General features: G+C 34.1%; 2 protein-coding genes and 1 long non-coding RNA gene across 3 annotated transcripts; 2 read left to right on the top strand and 1 right to left on the bottom strand.

The window, feature by feature from the left end:
* The first annotated feature begins 233 nt into the window (after positions 1-233).
* On the top strand, positions 234-2,978 carry LOC115700542 (cytochrome P450 734A1). Its single transcript, XM_030628106.2, has 5 exons — positions 234-341; positions 482-1,111; positions 1,544-1,788; positions 1,908-2,271; positions 2,374-2,978. The coding sequence occupies exons 2-5, from the start codon at positions 614-616 to the stop codon at positions 2,791-2,793; spliced, it is 1,527 nt and encodes a 508-aa protein (XP_030483966.2). The 5' UTR covers positions 234-341; positions 482-613; the 3' UTR covers positions 2,794-2,978.
* A 3,035-nt stretch (positions 2,979-6,013) lies between these two features.
* On the top strand, positions 6,014-10,215 carry LOC115700534 (probable protein phosphatase 2C 55). Its single transcript, XM_030628093.2, has 5 exons — positions 6,014-6,563; positions 6,951-7,859; positions 8,185-8,509; positions 9,058-9,207; positions 9,455-10,215. The coding sequence occupies exons 2-5, from the start codon at positions 7,099-7,101 to the stop codon at positions 9,749-9,751; spliced, it is 1,533 nt and encodes a 510-aa protein (XP_030483953.1). The 5' UTR covers positions 6,014-6,563; positions 6,951-7,098; the 3' UTR covers positions 9,752-10,215.
* A 2,744-nt stretch (positions 10,216-12,959) lies between these two features.
* LOC133032511 (uncharacterized) lies at positions 12,960-14,800 on the bottom strand. The gene is made up of 2 exons (XR_009685141.1): positions 13,787-14,800; positions 12,960-13,602 (listed from the first exon to the last, which is right to left on the bottom strand). It is a non-coding gene; the product is annotated as an uncharacterized LOC133032511 (long non-coding RNA).
* Between the last annotated feature and the right edge of the window lie 6,514 nt (positions 14,801-21,314).

The following is a 21,314-nucleotide window of genomic DNA, read 5'->3' as shown; positions in this document are numbered from 1 at the left end:
ATTATATTTTTAGGTTTTAAGATTTTTTTTTATATATATTTTTATGATTTTTTATAAAAATAATATGAAAGAAAATTATATAAGGGTAAAAAGAAAATAATATCCACACAACAATAATAAATGACATATAAATAACAACAAATTAACAAGAGTACAACATAAAAATACCGTTTTTTTTTTAAATAAAATTATAAAAATATTTAAAATTCTATAAAATTCTTTTTATTGATTTTATGTATTAGTGAAATAATTACTATTATTTAATACGTCGGGTCCGGTGCGATAGAAAAAAAAAACCAAGCCTAGCTTTGACTCCAAATTCCGATTGCTCTGCAATCAAGGTGAGGTTTCTTATTTTCATTTTGAGTTAATTTTCTGAACCTAAATACCATTGGATTGGATCATAGTTTTAATTATGTTGGTTGGAATTGGAGTAGATTATCTTCTAATGTCACATGTAATGTTTTCTTTTCTTTGTCAGGTTTCTGGATTACAAGTTTTGCATATTGTGGTATTTTTCTAAGTGAAAACAAAACAGAAGTATAATATAATATATCTTATCTTGTACTACTTCTAACCCTGCAAAGGAAATTTCTGTAATAAATTGAATACGATGAGTGTATTGCTTCTTATTGTTGTTGTTCTCCTTATACTTCTAATCTTCGTAAGCCTTGCAAAATTCGCCTACTCCACACTTTGGGTCCCATTGAAAATTCAGAGGCAGTTTAAGAAGCAAGGTGTGAGAGGCCCAGGCTACCGTGTTTTGTTTGGGAACACAGCCCAAATCCGGCGTCTTTACACCGAGATTCAGTCAAAGTCAACTCTGACCGACAACGATGTGCTTCCATTGGTGGCCCCTTTTTACCATAGGTGGTCTCGCATGTACGGGAAGACTTTCTTGTATTGGTTTGGGCCCAAGCCCAGGTTGGCAATTGCTGACCCCATTCTGATAAAGGAGGTCCTTAAGAACACCAGTGGGCATTTTGGAAAGGTCGGGTTTAACCCCTCCAATAAGCAGTTGTTTGGACAGGGCCTTGTTGGGCTTGAGGGAGACCAATGGGCTTTTCATCGAAGGATTGCAAACCAAGCCTTTACTATGGATCGTGTCAAGGTACTAAACACAAAATGGAATTTGTACACACAAATTTTTAACTTTTTTGTATTTATTGTGGGGTGGAATTTTCTTTAAAACTGTCTAAGTTTCATGTGTTAAATATTTTGTAAATGAGAGTTTTAGATGCCCCACTAAATTCACTCTCTCCTCCACACTTTCCCATATAACTCAAAGGCCAGAACAATTACTATGAATCCCACAAATACTAATGTGAAACCAAATACTATTTGCTCTAAAAAAATTTAAATTGTATAGTAATTTAATTACATTAGTTATTATTATAACAATGGGTGTATTTTTTTTTGAAGAAAAGGCATCTTATTTTCACGTCTACATTATTTTGGCTATGGCACAAAACTTTTATCCCAAAACTATAATGTTATCTATGCAATATCTTCATGATTTGTTTCTTTGTTTTTCGTTTTTTAGAGTTGGGTGCCAGATATGGTAACAAGTATAATAAGAAAAGTTGAAAAGTGGGAGGAAACAAGAGGAGGAAGAGATGAATTTGAAATAGATGTGCACAAGGAAATTCATGAAGTTTCGGCAGACATTATATCTAGATCAGCTTTCGGAAGTAGTTTTGAAGAAGGGAAACGCATATTCGACTTACAAGATATGCAAATGTATCTTTTCTCTAAGGCAGTTAGAAGTATCTATATTCCAGGATTCAGGTAATTTATGTCTTGTTTTTTGGCTACAAAATCTTTATAATTTAATATTATAAGCATTGTTCAATGGTGTACATGTATTGTTTTGAACGAAGCAATGGTGTTTACAATTACAAACACAGGTTTTTGCCCACGAAGGACAACAGAGAGAGGTGGAGACTAGATAAGGAGACTCGTGATTCAGTGAAGAGGCTAATAATGACAAATAGCAAGACAAGTGAAAATTCAAGGAACTTACTTACTCTTCTAATGTCTTCACATAAAAATCATGATGGCAAGGAAAAGAAACTAGGAGTAGAAGAAATCGTAGACGAGTGCAAGACTTTCTATTTTGCAGGAAAGGAAACCACTGCCAATCTCTTGACTTGGGCTCTCCTTCTCTTAGCTCAGCACCAGGAATGGCAGAACAAGGCCAGGGAAGAAGTAGTTAGAGTTTGCGGATTCAATGGACTTCCACTTGCAGATAATTTAAGTGATCTTAAACTTGTAAGTGTTCTCAGTCTTGATCTATAGGTCTTTCAGAGTTTAGTATTTATAAAAGAAATTTATCTTTACTTGAACTTTTGCTCATTGATAAATAAATAATAGCTGACAATGATAATCAACGAAACACTTCGACTCTATGCTCCTGCTGCAATGATGATGAGGAAGACATTGAAGAAAGTTAAGCTTGGAAGTCTAGACATTCCTGCTAACACACAGTTGTATTTGGCATTGACTGCGGTTCATCACGAACCTGAGATATGGGGGGAAGATGCTAATGAGTTCAATCCATCGAGGTTTTCTGAGCCTCGGAAACATGTAGCTTCATTCTGTCCATTTGGCCTCGGTCCTAGAATTTGTGCCGGCCAAAATCTAGCAATGGTTGAGGCCAAAATAATCTTGGCCATCCTCATACAGCGTTACTATCTCATGGTGTCACCAACCTACGTCCATTCTCCTATGTTGTTTATAACGGTGCAACCTAAATACGGTGCTCAAATCCTTCTGAGGCCGATTTCAACATGAAGGGTTAAACCGGAAAGACCTACAAAAGAAGATATGAAGTCCATTCCACTCTTTTCTAAACTTGTACTTTTGCAATCCTTGTATCCTTGTCATTTATTTTGGTTTATTAATAAGGTTTGAGTAGTGTTGTTTCTTATATGTGTAATAAATAATTATTTGAATCTTATTTTTAGTATTGTAAATTATTTAGAATATTCTAAATATATATAAGTGGTTTTAAACAAGTACAATGTACACGATTATAGAAAAAAAAATTAGACTAAAAAGCTCTCTTGAATACGAAAACAAATAAACGTGACCATTTTGAGAGGTGTATACAGAAAAGACTATAGTACACCCCGAAGAAAGGGTATTTCAGTAAATTCATAAGTGAATTAGATTCACTTTAGAGAGTCATTTTGTATTATTTTTAGATGTTTAGTGTGTTTTGTGCAGAATTAGGCTTGTTTTCTTCTTATTTTAAGTTTTCATGATGAAGTATATAATATGGATTGTAATGAGAAGAAACATGATAAATAAGATGAATATGATGTATTTGACATTAATTTTGAAGTTTTAAAATGATGTGAGTGGAAAATTTTAAGTTTGAGATGTTTAACACGTCTTGTTTGTGATCGAAGATTATGTCTGAAGATTCAAGCCTGTTTTTGACTAGGATCCTTTCATTTTTTGGGAAGACGTTTTAAATAAAATTTGTGAAGACATTTTGATTAAGATCCTTTCATTTTTTTTAGGAAGACGTTTTAAATAAAATTTGTGAGATGTCTTTTATCTTTCCAAAACATCTTGAATTGTCAAATTTCGAACCGTATCAAGAGAATTATGACCAAAATATTATTCGTCATAGCAGGAGAATTTTAAAAGTGGGCTTAGGGGTTGCAGCGTTTATTGAAGGGGCTGCAAATCGGCGTTGCAGCACAATTTAAAGGGGAATTGGTGCTGCAATGCGTCCAGAGAGCTGTTTTGGAGCCTCACAAAGTAGGGCTGAACATTCGGGTTCAAAACTCGTAAACTCGGCTGACCCACAACCAAAAAAGTAGAAAAAACAAAGAAGAAAAAAATTGAAATAGATAGGTCTGTGTGAGAGTTTTATAGTTCTCGATTTTATTGTCACCTAGACTTGTAACGTTATGCTTTTTCCCTCTTAATATATATAACTTAAATAAATTATACCTAAGTTAAATTTAAACCAATTCAAAGTTTCCTATATTTCCTATAGATAAAATATATTTCATATATCTATATATAATATAAAAAAAATTTGTAGTAGACCCACTAAAAGGTCATTCTAGTAGACTACTTATATGTTGGCATTCAAAAAAAAATTAGTCAAAGTTAATGATCGTGTAAGTTGTAACTATTTAGGATCACTTATAAAATTTTCAAAAAATTATGAATATTTTACAATACTGAAAATAAGGTTCGAAGTCCAAGTCCGAGGTTTGGGGTCCAGGTCTCAATTCTGGTTTAGCTCTGAGTCCAGGTTCGGGTCTGGGTCTGGGGTCGGGTCAACGTCCGGTTTCAAGGTCCGGGGTCCGAGTCCAAGTTCAGGTCTGGGTTAGGGTCTAAGGTTCGGGTCTAGGGTCTGGGGTTTGGGTTCGAGTCTGGGTCCGGGTCAGGGTTCGAGTTCGTGTCAGGGTTCGAGGTTCAGTTCGAGGTTCAGGTCGAGGTTTGGGATCCAGGAGTCTGGGTCGGGGTCCGGGGTCCTGGGTCAGTCGGGGTCCAAGTCCATGTTTAGAGTCCGGGTTCTGGTTGGGATCAAGGTTCAGAGTTTGTGTCCGTGGTTCGTGTTTGGGTTTAGGTTTGGGTCTGGGTCTAGGTCTGGATTTTAGGACTGGGGCCAAGGTCTTCAACTTCGGACTCTTTGTAAATATTATAATACAAGCTAATACGAATTATTTGTTATGTATTAATTAATATTATTCACATTGTGCTAAAATTTATGGTCGTAATAATTAATACTATGCAATATTTTATCTAAACATAATGTTACTTGTTATTTAATACAATATGACTCTTATAGGACCTACCAAACGAGCCCTAACTCCACAATCTAGAGTATACTCATCCAAACAATGAGCTAACTTATTAGTCTCTTTGAAATTAAGCAAAAAAACCTTTGAAGCTTTAGAGAGAAAGAGACAAAGTTTTAATGCTTTCAATGATTCCATCTAAGTGACCAGTGTAGCTTGAAGCTTTTGACAACAAAGAAATTGCACTAGAGCAGTTAGAGGAACCCATTGATCTTGAACTCTCCAAGCTTGGGAGGAACCCATTTGACAGCCGCTCGCACCTGACTTTTTGGTCCTTCTCTCATTGTTGCTTTTGAAAGTTCGCCAGAAATTAAAGCATCACTCCACCAAATCTCTAGGCTTCGGACTTGACTCCCCACTCTAGACTTGTTCCTCAAATACCAAATTTGTGAAGATAAAATAAAAGAAATATCAAAATCATCATTTGACAGCGAAGCACGGACATGAGAAACAATGAGCTATAAAAAAACAACACTCTTGCCTGATGGGGCCAAAAAAAAGTGCTCCATATTTTTTTTTGTGCCCATATATATATTTTTGTAAGAATAATTTTTCTTTTAATTTTCAAGAAAAAAAGAAAAAAGAATTTTTCTTTTTAAAACTTGAAAAATATTTTATGCTTTGTTTTATCTCGTTTGTACAAACATTATCAATCCACATATATTTATGTTTCTTCACTTAAATATTTTTGTCTCTTTGGCTAAACGACTAGCCGTTCCGTTGGTGGCTTGATTGCATATAAGCTATGTGAAGGGGAAAAAACAATATATATTTTTTTCTAAAAAAATATTACATTTCATTAATTGTCACTCTAAGAATATTCTAAATTATTTTATTAAAATGAAACAGTATCAAATTAATATTTGACTCGGCAGCAATTACATATAAAAACACACTCAACAGTCCAAATCCATGCCAAGTTGCCAACTAAAGCCTGCCCTGCCCTCATCAGCAATTATAGAGTTGAATTTTAGCAGTGAGATTGACATATATATATATGTATTAAAAAAAAATTGAATTAATTGTTATCATAAACAAATATAAAACAATATTCCAAATTTTAGGAACCACATTGTTGTTGTTTTTTTATTTAAAAAAAATTGTTTTCACCTTTAGAAAAAAAGAAAATTTAAAAAAATAGTATAATTGATGGATAACAGTCTTTGGTACTCCATATTCTATTTTTTAAAGCCCGGAATCGTCATAGTTTATCCACCTTATATTTTTTTTTTTTTGAATAAAAACAAATGAAGGCAAATGGAGATGGCGCTTGAAATTGAAAAGCCACAAATCCAAAAGTCTTACCCATTGGACGTTGTCTCTGTTAAACTAGCATTAATAAAATGACTAAACTACCCTCTCGTAAATCCAACACAACAAACAACCATCCGTACCGCCAATTTAACAACTATTCAGGAGATTTATTTAATAAGTCGGCGCTATAAATACATCATTATTACAAATCTAGGAAAATTAAAACCCTAGCTTTAATCTCAGCTGGTCAAATATTTTCCTGGTTCCCAAACAGTGTTTATCTGTTTAGCTGGTTGAAGCTGATCCCAAATATATTGGGAAAGAAAGATGGATAGATAAAGAAGAACAGAGGAGAGGAGCTCGTGCCCGTTTTCTCCCACCTAACTCCACAGAGTCGACTCCAGTCTATCCGTGGAGCCCGAGCCTACCTTTTTCTTTTGGATTTCTAGGGTTAAAGGTTTCTGATTCCGATTGCCTAGCCAGGTGAGATTTCTAACAGATTTATGTTGTTCCTCTTAATCTTTCTTCTTCTTCTTTTTTTCTTTTTTAATTTAATATTGAACAAAAAGCGGTGGTGAAGCGGCGTAATCGGCTTATGGTGAAGCCAAATAATTAATTAATAGAATTTTTGATTATTTGTATTGAGATTTGTTTATGTAATTAGTATTTCCATTATATCTGTCCAAATATCCTGTTGTTTATGTAATTCATTGCCATATATCTGGAAAAGAAAAATACTCGGCTTAGATTGAAATACTATCATATTTGCTTACTTAGAGAATATTTTGTTAGAATTAGTTTATCTTCTAATTTAATTTGTTTACAACGCTATTAGCTTGTTCACTAGCCTTGTTTTGTTGTCATTTTCAGGTTTTCCAATCTGGTGATGTTATTAGAGTGGTTAGGATGCAATAGATGGTATAGGGAGTTATGAGATTTACTTCCGCACGTTCTGGTGCTGGTTTTGTTCTCTGTTGTAGACGAGTTGTAGCAATTTTTTTTCATTTAAGAGGTTAAGATGCCCCCACCTTATTTTTCAAGGCTTAGATCTGCAGTTCAGAGATCGATTGTAGGTGATGATGGTGCCCTCCAGGACTCCGTAACAGTTTTATTTGGGAAGGGAAGATCTCTTTTTGAAAATTCTAGATTGTTTTCCAGATCACTATCAAGTCTTTCAGATCTTGAAGCACTTTTACGACCAGGCAATGTAGTTGCTGCAAGTGCAGCTTCACAATTAGTTAATCAAAGAAAAAATCTTTCTGTTGTTGGAGCTATTTCGCGCACATTCTCTATACCATCAGTGTCAGGGCCTTCACTTCAGGTCTGTGGGTATCACTTCGATTGCCTCGTCTCTGACCCTAATCCATTTTCAAACAAGGAAAAGTTGAGCAAACCTATGGCTGTTTCCGGTTCTAGAGTTGTATTTGGTGAATTTTACGTAAGTAATTTGACATCAAGGCTTGAACACCGCCTGCCATTAACTGATAGTAACACTAACAGTGTAATATACAGCAGCAAAAACAGAACTTTTGACAGCTTCCAGAAAGCTACTATGAGTTTGAAAAATCATGGCCAACCCAACAATAGTGCAATCTATGGGTATTTCGTATATGAAGTTGGGAGGAGGTGGTTTGGTTCCTACCCAGTTATAGATTCAGGATCAAAGGAGTTTCACAGCTCATCTTCTTCATGTTTCTCTGCTGGTCCTGCTCATGATGTGTCTTTTGACAATTCTTCCCGCGAGGAGCAACCCTCTAGTTCTGCAGATTCATCTTATCAGTATGTTACTTATCTTGTTAAAATCATAATCGTGTTTTCCCCGTATTATGTTATGAACAGTATTGTTTGCTCTTTGATATAAACGTTCAATAAATACTTCTATAGTTATATGCTGCATCATGACTGAATTATGTTCTCTTTATGGTGCTAACATGAAAGGGACTGCGAAAAGATACTATATTAGTGGGAGAGTGGGGTAACTGGGGTTGAGTCATTTGGATATCAGATTGATGATTTGACCCTTTTTTTTTCCTTTTTAAAACCTCGTGTTACATAATATCCATTTTTAGTGCTACCAATTACTAAAGATATTACAACAATACAGGGACAGTAAGCCTGGAAAGGCTCTAAAACTGGTCTCAGCATCATGCTATTTACCCCACCCAGATAAGGAAGAAACTGGTGGTGAGGATGCTCACTTTATCTGCGTTGATGAACAAGCAATAGGGGTCGCCGATGGTGTTGGTGGCTGGGCAGATCATGGTGTGGATTCAGGACTATATTCCAGAGAACTCATGTCTAATTCAGTAACTGCTGTGCAAGAAGAACCCAAGGGTTCCATTGACCCAGCAAGGGTTTTGGAGAAAGCTCACTCAAGTACTAAAGCAAAGGGTTCTTCCACAGCGTGCATTATAGCACTTAATGAGCAGGTATGCAGCTTTTATTATGCCAGATTCTTTAGCATGTCACAATAATAGGCTTTATTTAATATTACACAACTTAGGGCGTCTGATATGTGGACATTTGGTACTCACAGATAAATATTTGAGAAGGTTTTATATGTGATGAGAATTCATGATACTGCAGTGTATAATCTCGCTGCTAAAGCAGATACTGTGTAATTATGAATTTAATCTATTAAGGGATAAATGGAATGCTATGTAATCTGATCGATCAACATAAGCATGATGTTTTTAATATTGTACCCCAGCAGTGACTTCACTTGGAGCGAGTATTGAACTTCAAATGTAAAATTAGTCAGTATAATTTATAATGTCGTTCACTTTGATTGGAGGCTCATTTCTATTTCTTTATATGTCCACACATGGATGGACTCAATTTATTGTTTTCGAATGAACAATAGGAAGTTGGGAACTGAGACTTATTTTTTGTCACTTGGTATCCTATTTTGATCATTGATACTGTTTATGGAACATTTTGTGGGCAACTTAAATATATCTTTGGCCTCATCTTGCAGGGAATTCATGCCATTAATTTAGGTGACAGTGGGTTTATTGTGGTCCGAGATGGGTGTACAATCTTCAGATCACCAGTGCAGCAGCATGATTTTAATTTCACTTTTCAATTGGAAAGTGGAAATAATGGTGATTTACCTAGCTCTGGCCAGGTCTGTTAATTTGTATATGTCGTATTGTCTTTCGAAGTTATATTGCCATTTATTCAAGTTTTGTGAGTTTTATTTCTAATTATATGATATATACAAACGAGATAGTAAACACTTGAAACTTGTTTATCACTAGGATTGTAAAGCTTTAAATGAGTAGTTATAGTTTGTAACTTTCATGAATAGTTAACATTCCGTGGTTGTTTTCATAAGCTGAATGATAAGGTGCTAAGTTGACTGTTTGATTCAGGTTTTTACAGTACCTGTAGCTCCCGGGGATGTCATCATTGCTGGGACTGATGGACTCTTTGACAACTTGTACAACAATGAGATAACGGCAGTAGTAGTGCATGCCATGCGAGCTGGCTTAGGGCCTCAGGCAACAGCTCAAAAAATAGCAGCATTGGCGCGTCAACGAGCACAGGACAAGGACAGGCAGACACCGTTTTCCACAGCTGCTCAAGATGCTGGTTTCCGCTACTATGGGGGAAAGCTTGATGATATCACAGTCGTTGTTTCGTATGTGGCTGGTTCTAGTGACAAATGACAACTCTTTTGTTCCTCTCTGTACCTGATGTATATACTTTGAGGATCTTTGGCGTTACTGAAACTTCTCTTTACCAAGGGCACGGATTAGTAATTGGATGTGTTGGCTATATTTGCAAAGAAAAACTGGATGGAGCCGAGCCTATCCATTATCCATTCAACTTCTTCACAGAAATTGTTCAACACAGTCTAATCTAAGCGTGCATGGAAAGTTGATAATCGCAGTAACATGGAAGATGATCAAAGAAACACTCTCTATAGATGATGTATATAGTATACTCTCCTCATATTCATTTTTATTTTTTGTAGAGTCGAAGACTCCTCTGCAGCCGTTTATGTTGCACACTTATCCGTTATGTAAAAGCGTGATGGTGTTTTTTTTAGTGTATGATGTAGTAGACAATAGTGCAGACTCAATGGTTATCTTTTTTAGCTTTCAATCTAATGAGGGAATTGTTTTGGTTATTTGAGATCACTTGGCTAAGTGCTTTTCGTTGATTAATGCCTTGTTCGTGTTCATTATTCACGGTTGCTTGTAAATGTTGAACCACTCAACCAACTCAATCTTACTGATAACTCTATGAAAATAGAGTTATTTATATTTTTTTGGGCATTAAGTTAGCTTTGTTCTCAAGTATTTTTAGTTTATTTTAGTGACTTTTATTTGGTTTTATTTAGTTTTGCAGAAATATTAATTTTAGTATTTTTTAGATTAAATTTTAATTAATTTTGTAATATTTTATCAATTTAATTTAGTTTTCCATTTTATAAGTGTTAATCTTAATGTTGTGTATTTTTGTAGAATGTTTAAATGCATATTTTGGACTTATCACATGGGTCAAAATTATGGGGCTAATATTTCATCAAAGTGTCATTAAAATCACTAAAGTCCAAATATATTGATATTTTGTTATTGGGCCTTTGTTTCAATAATTGAATGAAAAAGAAATTAAAAAAATAAAAGAGAAGGAAGCATGGGCCACGTAGGGCTATGTTGGTGGTTACAAGATCATATATGCATTATATGTGTGCTTGGTAAAAAAAAAAGAAAAAAAGCAGGGCAGTAGGCGTGAACATAAATAGAAGAGGCGCCTGGGTCTTTTTGGAGCCCTGACGCCTACAACAACCACACAGTGAAGAAATGAAGAAAAAGAAAAAGAAAAAAAGAAAAAAAGAGAGAGAGAGAGAGAGTTTTATTTAGGGTTTTAATCTAGCATTTTTATTTTGGAGATTGGCAATTATTCAAAGGAAGAAGAAGAGAAATTTGGAAGAGGAACTTGGAGTATTGTGACAAGCTCCAAATGGGTTGTTATTTCTATCTCTCTTTTCTTTTAAACTTTGTAATTTTTGCACAATTATGAGTTAATTTTTATTTTGCTAGAATTATTTTGTTGACTTAAATTGTAATTTGGTATTTTGTTGCTATGTTTAGTAAATTGGTTTTGTTCATTCAAGTGTGTTTATTGTGCAATTGCTTACTTTTGCTTGATCACCATTAGTAGGTACTAGCTAATCTTAATTTTGGAAAAAATAGGGTTAGTGGAATTGCTTGAATGATGCATGAATATCACTTTGGAAAAATGTGATTTGTAAATGGCATAGGAATATGTTATTTACCTTGTATGACTTGAAGGAATTATGCTAAAATTGGTATTCTTAAAATTAATTGGGCATAGGAATATGTTAATTAATTAGAGAATCAAATCATAAATACTTTGGAAAAAGAATTATGAGATTTTAAATTCCTAGTTGACATCATCAATTTGCAACAATACTCATTTGCTCCATTATATCAATTTTACATTTTTTTAGGTCAATTTAATAGTCTAGCTTGTTTTCTGCATAGTTTGTGTTTGCTAATTTTTTTAACATATTCTCATCACTTTATTTTATTATTGTTGAAACCAATTTGTGAGTAATTAGTTTTATAAATTAATTTCCAATTTTCAATCCCTGTGGAGACGATACTCGATTTATCACTTTATTACTTGTTACGATTGCGTATACTTGCGTACACAATTTTCACAACACTTACTCCCACTAAAATGCTAAAATTATTATATCTATTTGTGCACTATGCCTCTTTTTTGTTTATTCGAAAGACCTCATGGTAAATTAGTGCTTCCACGAAAAAGCTAATTAAGATTTTTGTCTCTCGAATTTTGATATGTACTAAATCATACCCCTTGAATTTTTAATGTCGTTAAAAATACCTCCTGGACTATTGAGATTGTTGGATGTAAATATTTTTGTCCAATTTTAGTAAAAAAAGTCTAACATGGATGAAGGTTCAGGGGCATGATTTAGTACAAGTTAAAGTTCGAGGGATATGATTTGGTAGATATTAAAGTTTAGGGAGCATGATTAAGTACATAAACAATCACTGAAATAGTAAAATTGAATTAAATTAGACAAAAGTCCTTAAATCTAACAATCTCAACAGTTTAGGGGAATTTTTAATAGCCAAAAAAATTTAAGAGGTATGATTTAGTACATGTTAAACTTTAAGGAGTAAAAATCCTAATTAACCTCACCAAAAATATTATTATAGCTAGGCCAAGTTTTAAAATTATAAATATTTGTGCGGAGATTAACAAAAGAAATGTTTAAAATAAAATTATCATTAATTCCATTGAAAGAAGTCCTCAAATTTGATATACTTGGAGTTGGAGTGTCATATCATATAAATAATTACTAAATAGCTCGTACACATTATATATTTATTTAGATTTATTTGCGGCGTAAATACTTAAATTTATCTTTTGGTTACAAATTAATACTTAAGTTAATTTTTTGGTGGTAAAAATACCTTCCGTCAATATTTTGTTGCAAGTGAGGTACTTAATGTAAACTTTTCAGTTAAATGCCAACTAAATAAATACTTAGTAATTTTAATTAGTCCAAGCCATTTAATTTTAATTTTAATTTTTTATTTAAAGAAACATAAAAATTCGTTTATAATATCAAACAATAATAATAAACTAAAATTAACATATATTAAGGTATTAACATTAAAAACAATATGAAAGTTGCCTGCCTGGAATCACTTCTTTTAAGCCACTGGTTTTCAATGGGACAGATACCAATATGAAAGTTGCCGATCTTATAAATAATGATAGACAATGGGACCATGACAAGCTTTCCTTGCTTTTCCTTGATTCGGATGTTTCCAAAATTATAAGCTTGCCATTAACACTCACCTCACAGCAAGATCAACTTATTTGGCATCATGATTCTCATGGTTTCTATACAGTTAAATCGGGATACAAGCTTGCTACTGATCTGGAAGATCAATAACCGAATGTCAGCAGTATACAAGCTCAACAATGGTGGCAAAAGTTTTGGAAAATGAAAGTGCCTTCCAAGATTAGAATTTTCTTATGGCGTGCTATTCATGATTGTCTCCCAGTTGCGGATATCCTTCACTATCGACACATTTCGGATACCGATCGCTGTTCGTTGTGTAACAGAAATAAAGAAACCATTTCTCATGCTCTCTTTTTCTGCAAAAGGGCCAAGAAAGTTTGGCAAAATTCAGCATTCAACATCGCTGATTTGGTTGCACCAGAAATGAAATTGATGGAATTTTTTCTTCATATTTCTTCTTGCTGGTCTTCTCTACAGCTTGAACAATTTGCAACTATTTTATGGAGCATTTGGACAGAAAGGAATAAAGAGAAACATGGTACGAAACCAAAACCATTTGATGTTCTCCTTTATTTTGCACTCTCTTACTTGGAGGATTATCACTCTGCTAGACAAACATCAGCAACTTCGGCATCAACAACTTCTCCTGCTCTATCTTCAGCAGGTAATTCGGCAGTCTCTTGGCTCAATCCTCCTTCGGGTCGCCTGAAATCGAACACAGACGCTGCTATCAACGTAAGGAATCAAATGTCTAGGTTTGGTGCTGTTCTTAGGAATAGCTACGGTGACATTATTGCTGCAATGTCTTGCCCTTTCAAAGGCTATTTTAAACCCGACATTATGAAAGCTTTAGCTCTAATGCATAGTCTACAGTAGATCAAGAACTTACAACTACCAGTGCACTTCATTGAAACGGATTCTTTGGCAGTAGTTAACGGTTTATTATCTTCGCAGGAGCTAGTTTCTGATTTCCATAGTTTTCTTAGCGACATTTCTCTTTTAGTTTCCAATTTCCCTGGAGTTCAGGTCTCTCATATTTATAGATCTGCTAATAATGCCGCTCACTTGCTGGCTAGATATGCTCTTTCGGCGGAAATTAAATGTTCATGGTTGGAGGAAGTTCCTCAGTCAATTATGCCTATTGTATTTTAACTCTTTGTTTAATATAATAGCATTTTATCTCAATAAAAAAAAAAACATTAAAATCAAAAACTGAATGAATAAAAAAAATAAAAAATAAATAAACTTAAAAATAAATCTGGTCGACTCATCTTTCTCTTCCCACAGGCTTCTTCTCCGGCGGTACCTCCACCCAACCCCAATGAAGCGTTCTACCCACAATCAACGAACGAGATTTCCACCCACCAGGATTGCAAGCATCAGAAAACCGCGATGGTGGTTCTGTCCACTCTCTCTCTCTCTCTCCCCCTCTTTCTCGACGTCTCTTTGCTCAGAGTCGGACGGAGCAACTCCGGCGTCTATGGCCCAAACAGACTTTACTGCAGCTTGAAAACTTCTAGATCTGGATCCCTTCCTCTGTTTGTCTCTGTGCGAAGTCTGATTGAGATCTGGACGAGGCGTCGACGAGACACTTGGTCTTGGCAGAGATCTCGGCATCGACGAGATCTATTGTTTGATTAAATATGGTTTTTTTATAGTATATAATTTTACCAGTTTTCTTTGTTTACTATGATGATTTTTTTTTTAAAAAAAATGTAAAAAGAAAATATTATAAATTTTGAGAATTTTTCTTTTTAAGTTTTGGGTGAGAAAATATTTAGGTTTTGAAAAAGTTTTTCAGTTGTTGAATTAGGATGCGAAGGTGAAATTTTAGAATTTTTTTTCTTCTCTTTTTTCTAATTATATTGTTCAGTTATTTTAATTGATCACTTTTTATTTTTTTCTATATAATATTTTTTAAAATTTTAAAATAATTATTTTTATTATTTTAAATACAAAAATCAAAACTAAATCACTTGGACTAATTAGAAGTTGCCAAGTATTTATCTAGTTGGCATTTAACTGAGAAGTTAACGTCAGGTACCTTATTTGCAACAAAATATTAACAGAAGATATTTTTACCACTAAAAAATTAACTTAGGTATTAATCTGCAACCAGAAGATAAACTTATTAGATATTTATGTCGCAAATAACTCATTATGCCCAGAAGAAGTTTCACTCGAGGATGTCTACCTTGTACCTGGGATGAAGAAAAATTTACTATCAGTGGCGCAACTTACGACATTAGGCCACCATGTCATATTCGGTCTTTAAGATGTCAAGATCTACCAAGATCTTGAAATCTCTAGAACACCGATGATGAGAGGATAGCATTTAGAGTCTGTCTATGTAATGTCAGTAGAATCAGCTTATGTAGACAAGACTCAAAAGAACGAAAAAACAAATTTGTGGAATGTAAGGCTAGGACATGTCAGTTATCACAAACTCAAGGTGATGATGAAGTAGTCTATGTTGAAGGGTCTTCCTCAACTCGAGGTCAGAATAGAAACTGACTACCAATATGGTAAGGCACATCAATTACCATATGAAGATTCAAAGTTCAAAGCAAAAGCACCATTAGAGCTGGTCCATTCTGACGTGTTTGGGTGAGTTAAATAAACATCAATCAGCAGCATGCGGTACATGGTTACATTCACCGACGATTTCTCAAGGTATGTATAGATCTTTTTAATGAAAGAAAAATTTGAAACTTTTTCAAAATTTAAAGAGTTTAAGGAAATAGTGGAAGGAGAAGTTAGGAAGAAAATTTGATGCCTCTAAACAGAAAACGGTGGTGAATATACCTCAGATGAATTTTTTGAGTATCTTCAACATATGTGCAAATACGCCACCAATTCACATATGCAAATACTCCACAATAGAATGGAGTAGTTGAGAGGAAGAATCGCCACCTTGTAGAGACATGTCGAAGCATGCTACATGCGAAGAACGTTCCAGGGAGGTTTTAGGCAGAAGGAATGAAAACAACAGCTCATGTCATCAATAGACTTCCACAAGCAAAGTTAGGGTTTGTTTTACCTTTTGAAAAAATGTGGGGTTGTAAACCTGCAGTAAGTCACTTTCGAGTATTTGGCTGTGTGTGCTACGTATTCGTGCCAAGCCACCTACATAGAAAATTTGATAAAAGGCGCTACGATGTATCTTTGTGGGATACGACAGGCAACGGAAAGGGTGGAGATGATGTGACCCTACAGCTGGAAAGTGTTATACATCAAGGTATGTGGTGTTCAATGACGCGTCATCATGGTGGTTATTGCAAAAGGAAGTATTCCAGATTCTAAAGAAATGGAAGACGAATTGTGGAAGAAAATGGGTGAGCAAATTGTTGATGGCCAATTAAAACTTCGGAGATCAACACAAGTGTAAAAGCCAAATCCCAAATATTTCAATGCTGTTGTAGCCAAGGAAGAGAAGTTCAGAGAGCCAGAGTCATATGAAGAGGCATACCAGAACTCTAAGTGGCTAAAAGCTATGAAAGAAGAGATAAGTGTGTTAAAAAAGAATTAGACTTGGGAGCTGGTGCTAAACCCGAAGGAAGTGAAACCCATTTCATGCAAATGGGTCTATAAGGTAAAAACTCGCCCTGACGATTCCATTGAGAGATACAAGGCTCAATTAGTAGCTTAAGGATTCTCTTAACAGTATGCACTAGATTATGACGAGACATTTAGCCCAGCCGCTAAGATTGCAACAGTGGGGGTTCTGTTAGCATTTGCAGTTAGTAAAGACTTGAGGCTATGGTAAATGGATGTGAAGAACGCCTTTTTACATGGAGAATTAGATCAAGAGATATACATGGTGCAACTAAGAGGATTTGAGGATAGAGCTCATCCAAACTGTATTTGTAAACTGAAAAAGGCACTCTATGGTTTGAAGCAGGCTCCGTGAGCATGGTACGATAACATTGTTGAGTTCTTAGTGAAGAGTGGTTACGTCATGGTACATGCAGATTCAAGCTTATTCCTCAAAGTAAGGCAAGAAAATATTGCAGTTGTTCTATTATATGCCGATGACCTCATTGCGATGATGAAGTAGAGATTCGTCAAACAAAGGAGAACTTGTCAGTTCGCTTCCAAATGAAGGAGCTTGGAAAATTAGAACACTTCCTTGGATTAGAAGTTGATCGAACTGAGGAAGGTTTATTTCTCTTCAACAAAAGTATGCTAGAGATTTGCTGCAAAGATTTGGAATGCTCGAGTGCAAGCCCATATCAACACCTATGGAAGCTAATGTTAAGCTATGTGCTCATGCTGGGCACGACTTGTAAGATGGAGCAATGTATCGACAACTAGTAGGTAGTCTACCTTACATTAACAAGACCAGACATCTCATATGGAGTTGGAGTAGTAATTCGATATATGCAGCAACCAAAGAAACCACATTTGGAAGTAGTATGACGAATACTGAGGTACGTGAAATATACCATTAACTATGGTCTCTTTTATAAGAAAGTAATGAGGTTAAGATTGTTGTCTACTGCAATGCTGATTATGCTGGAGATCATGACGCACGACGATCAATAACTGGATATGTCTTCATGCTTGGATCTGAAATAGTATCTTGGTGTAATAAAAGGCAACCAACAGTATCCTTATCAACCATAGAAGCAGAGTATAGAGCAGCAACAATGACAACTCAAGAAAGTATGTGGTTGATAAAGTTGATGAAGGATGTACACCAGCGCGCAAATTATGCAGTGCCACTTTATTGTGATAATTAGTATGCTATTTGTCTAGTTGAAAATTCAATCTTTCATGCACAAACAAAGTACAATCTTTCATGCACGAACAAAGCATGTGGAAGTACATTATCACTTTCTTAGAGAGAAAGTACTCTGAGAAAAGCCTGGATGCATCAAATAAAGAACGAAGACCAAGTAGCAAACATATTCACTAAAGGACTCAAAACTACAACATTTCAAAAACTCAGAGAACAACTCAGTATGATGAGTCAGTGTTGAGGGGGAGGGTTAAAAGATCAATACCTCCTCTACAAATATCTAGAATTTTCTATTATTTTGGTAATATTATAGAATCATTTAAAATCATAAAGAGTTAATAGTCAAAAGAAATTTCAAGAAAGTTTTAAGCTATAGTAAAATGAAAATTTGCTAGAATATTCTAGTATAATAATGCATCATCCTTTGAGTAGCATAATATAGGAGTTGGTCCTTTGGTGGTACATAGTGAGTTGAGTGATAACTTGAGTGTACAAGTGAAGTATGTCTTAATGTGTTCAACTAAGTCCCAACAAAATTTTAAAAGAGTGTCTCATCAAATAGTGTGCAAGTAAACATATAAGTTTGAGCGTCTAGTAAATAAAAAGAGTGAGTGCTTGGTGTGTATTGTGATCAAGAAAAAGTATTTAAGTCTTAGTATAATTACTTTTACAATAATAAAGTAATTACCTTTTCACGTGTTGTTCTCTGTCTATATCTCCCCACAATTGCATAACACGACATTAATGCTGCTATTGCCATTAATATTAATCTCACCACCTCCCATCACTAATATTGAAGCACCATTTTTTTCTTTTATTGTTCTAGAGATTCAAAATTAAATCTAAAACTTAACCATCAAGAATATTAACTTAAAACACTAGTTTAAAAGTTTCAAACATAGCTATACATAATTTATTTTTGCACATTTTCCCTTTCTTTTTCAGATCTAAAAGTTCGTAGAATATTGAGCTTATTGATGCTTAACGATACTTTTGCGATAGTGGCGTAAAACAAAGCTTAACGATGACACCATAAAAATTTATTTTTTTTTAGCAAAAACAATGGTAAGAAATATTTAGGATAAAGTTTGATTAAACTAATTTGATGACACATAATTATTCACTCATGTAATTTTGACTTTCATGGTGATCTTTTTTCTGTTTCAAGATCCACATGTTTAGAATGAGTAAAACTTTAAACTTGAGATATAGAATAACAAATTTCAAGATTTGTCTGTTTGAGGCCATAATATAGCTTGAGACTTAAATAATTAAAATTGTATATTTTCAGACAATCCAAACTGATCAACAGATTCTAAATCTTATTATTGAACATCGTTTGATTATCATAGCTTTTGACCAAAAATGAATTTTTCATGACATTACCGTTAAAATACTGAAGCATTGTTTATTTTCTTTTTGACTAAAATAAGTTTTCATGCCATTATTAATCATAAAATTATCGTTAAACATCGCAGTAGCATTACTGAGTTCAAAGATTTGCAAATTTTAAAGAGTTTTAAATCTAAAAAAAAAAAGATTAAAACCATTAAATTATGCATAAATGTATTTGAAATGCATAAATTAGTATTTTAAGTGAAACTTCTTAGAAATTTATGTTTTATATTTGATTTTTAATCATTACAATAAAAGAAAAAATAAATTTGTATAATGAGCTCATTATCCCATTCCCATCATCGTATTAGCTCTTTTATCTTTATTAGCTATTCTACAAATTCGTATGAGCTGGAGTTTATTCCTTCATCTTCTTGTCAAGTTTTATAATAATAAACTTCCCAATTTTATTAACAACTCTGTATTTTGGCAAAAACTCTGGCATTTAAAGATTCCACCAAGTCAAAAACCTATTATGGAGAGCTGTAATGGGATGTAACGTGTTCCTTTGCATTCAGTTGCTGGTGTACAGCAGGAATCATTGCTGGTGTGCCAAACATGGTATTTGGTTAGAGTCTTTATTCACTTCTAGTTATGAGGATACTGTCTATTGGGCTCTTTGGAAATCTAGAAATGCCCTTTTTTGGAATCATAAATCTTATTCTATCAATGATGTTGTGGTTTCTGCTTCAGTAACTCTTGAAAGCTCAGCGTGCAACTTCTCTGTCATCTTTCAACATTTGTTCTAAAGATGATGGTGCTGAGATATGGACTAAAACTGTTGCCAACACAATTCAAGTTAATGTAGATGCTGCCATTTTTGAGAATGAAAGTTTATTTGGTTATGGGATTGTTGTTAGAAGCGATACGTGATCACTTAAATGTTTATGTCTTAGTGGACAGTAGCTTGTTGAAGTGGTTAAAGCTATGGGAGTGAAGGAAGCTCGGATTTGGCTTAAGACCAAGAGGTGGCAACATGTAATAATTGAAACCGATAGCATGGCGACCATTCAAGCAATTCGCAGCAGCTTTCTAATGTTCAATAATATTTTGTTAAGTGATCTACAACTCGAGTGGCGCAATATCTTGTTAGAAGCCTTTGATCGTAGCATTCTTGAGCATAATGCTCCAGTTGATTTTTCTCAAATTCTTTTTATTATTTTGTATTTTGAATGCTTGAATTAATTATGACAAATTGCATTTTCTTAAAAGAAAAGAACTAAAAAAAAAACTTCACAATTGAATTTCCCACAACATTTTCTTGAGGATGCGTTTGGGTGTTGCGATAGACAACGATTAGCGACGCTATGTCTAAGCCCATGTTTAAAACTGGGCATTGGGAACATTAGTCACGATGCATAGTCAAGCCATCATGACACTAGCGGCGTGACATAAAGAGAACAACATCATGAATGCATGCATCAGTATCGCAACTCGCAACGCCCAACGCCGAAGCCTGGCTTGAATTCTTCATATCTTAAGCGAACAATGTCATGATGAACAAGCACTAGTGTCATGACGCTTAAGACCAAAATTCCAAAACTATTATCTTCAGTTATATGAACCAATAATCAACACTACTTGTTTGATAATTGGGCATAAAAGAATGAGATCTTACTATTTTTTTTATTTATAAAGCTTCATTTTTTTTTTCTTTTCTCATATATTTTCTTTTTCACATGATTTTTTTTCTTGATGCTGATTTTTTTTTTTTGTTTTTATTTATTTTTTCAGTCATGATTGATTTTTTTTTATCTTCTATATATATATATTCTATATATATATATATGGATGATTTTTTAATGGGTAATACATGGTTACTGAAAAAATTGATGAGGTGGCTATTTGGTCACCGCTAGAGCAAGTTACCAACAAGATTTTTTTAAAAAGATTATATTTATTTTTTTAATTATAGAGAATGATGATTCAACTCAGTGAAGAAGACACCATCAGCTACCAACCACGAAATCAAACTTTAGTAAATGAATTCTTTCGCCATACTAAGCGGATTGAAGATTGAAGATTGAAAATGTGCATTTTGCTTCTTGCTCATCTGAGTTGCCATTTTCAGTTGAGAATGTAGAGATTAGGACTGCCATCTACAATGGAGTTTGAGTAGTTTTTTTTTTTTTTTTCTAAATGCCAGTGGTCACACACATCTCACTTTCAAATAAAAATTTCCATTTAATCATAACAACAAATAAAACTCATTAATTTTGATAAAGATCCAAAAAAATGAACTAGAAAAAAAACCTAAAAGTCCTGAACATAATTTTCATGC

Source organism: Cannabis sativa, chromosome X, assembly GCF_029168945.1.
Source record: "Cannabis sativa cultivar Pink pepper isolate KNU-18-1 chromosome X, ASM2916894v1, whole genome shotgun sequence".
Lineage (NCBI taxonomy): Eukaryota > Viridiplantae > Streptophyta > Magnoliopsida > Rosales > Cannabaceae > Cannabis > Cannabis sativa.
Note: the sequence above shows the minus strand (reverse complement) of the source record. Positions and strands in the feature narration are given on the sequence as shown.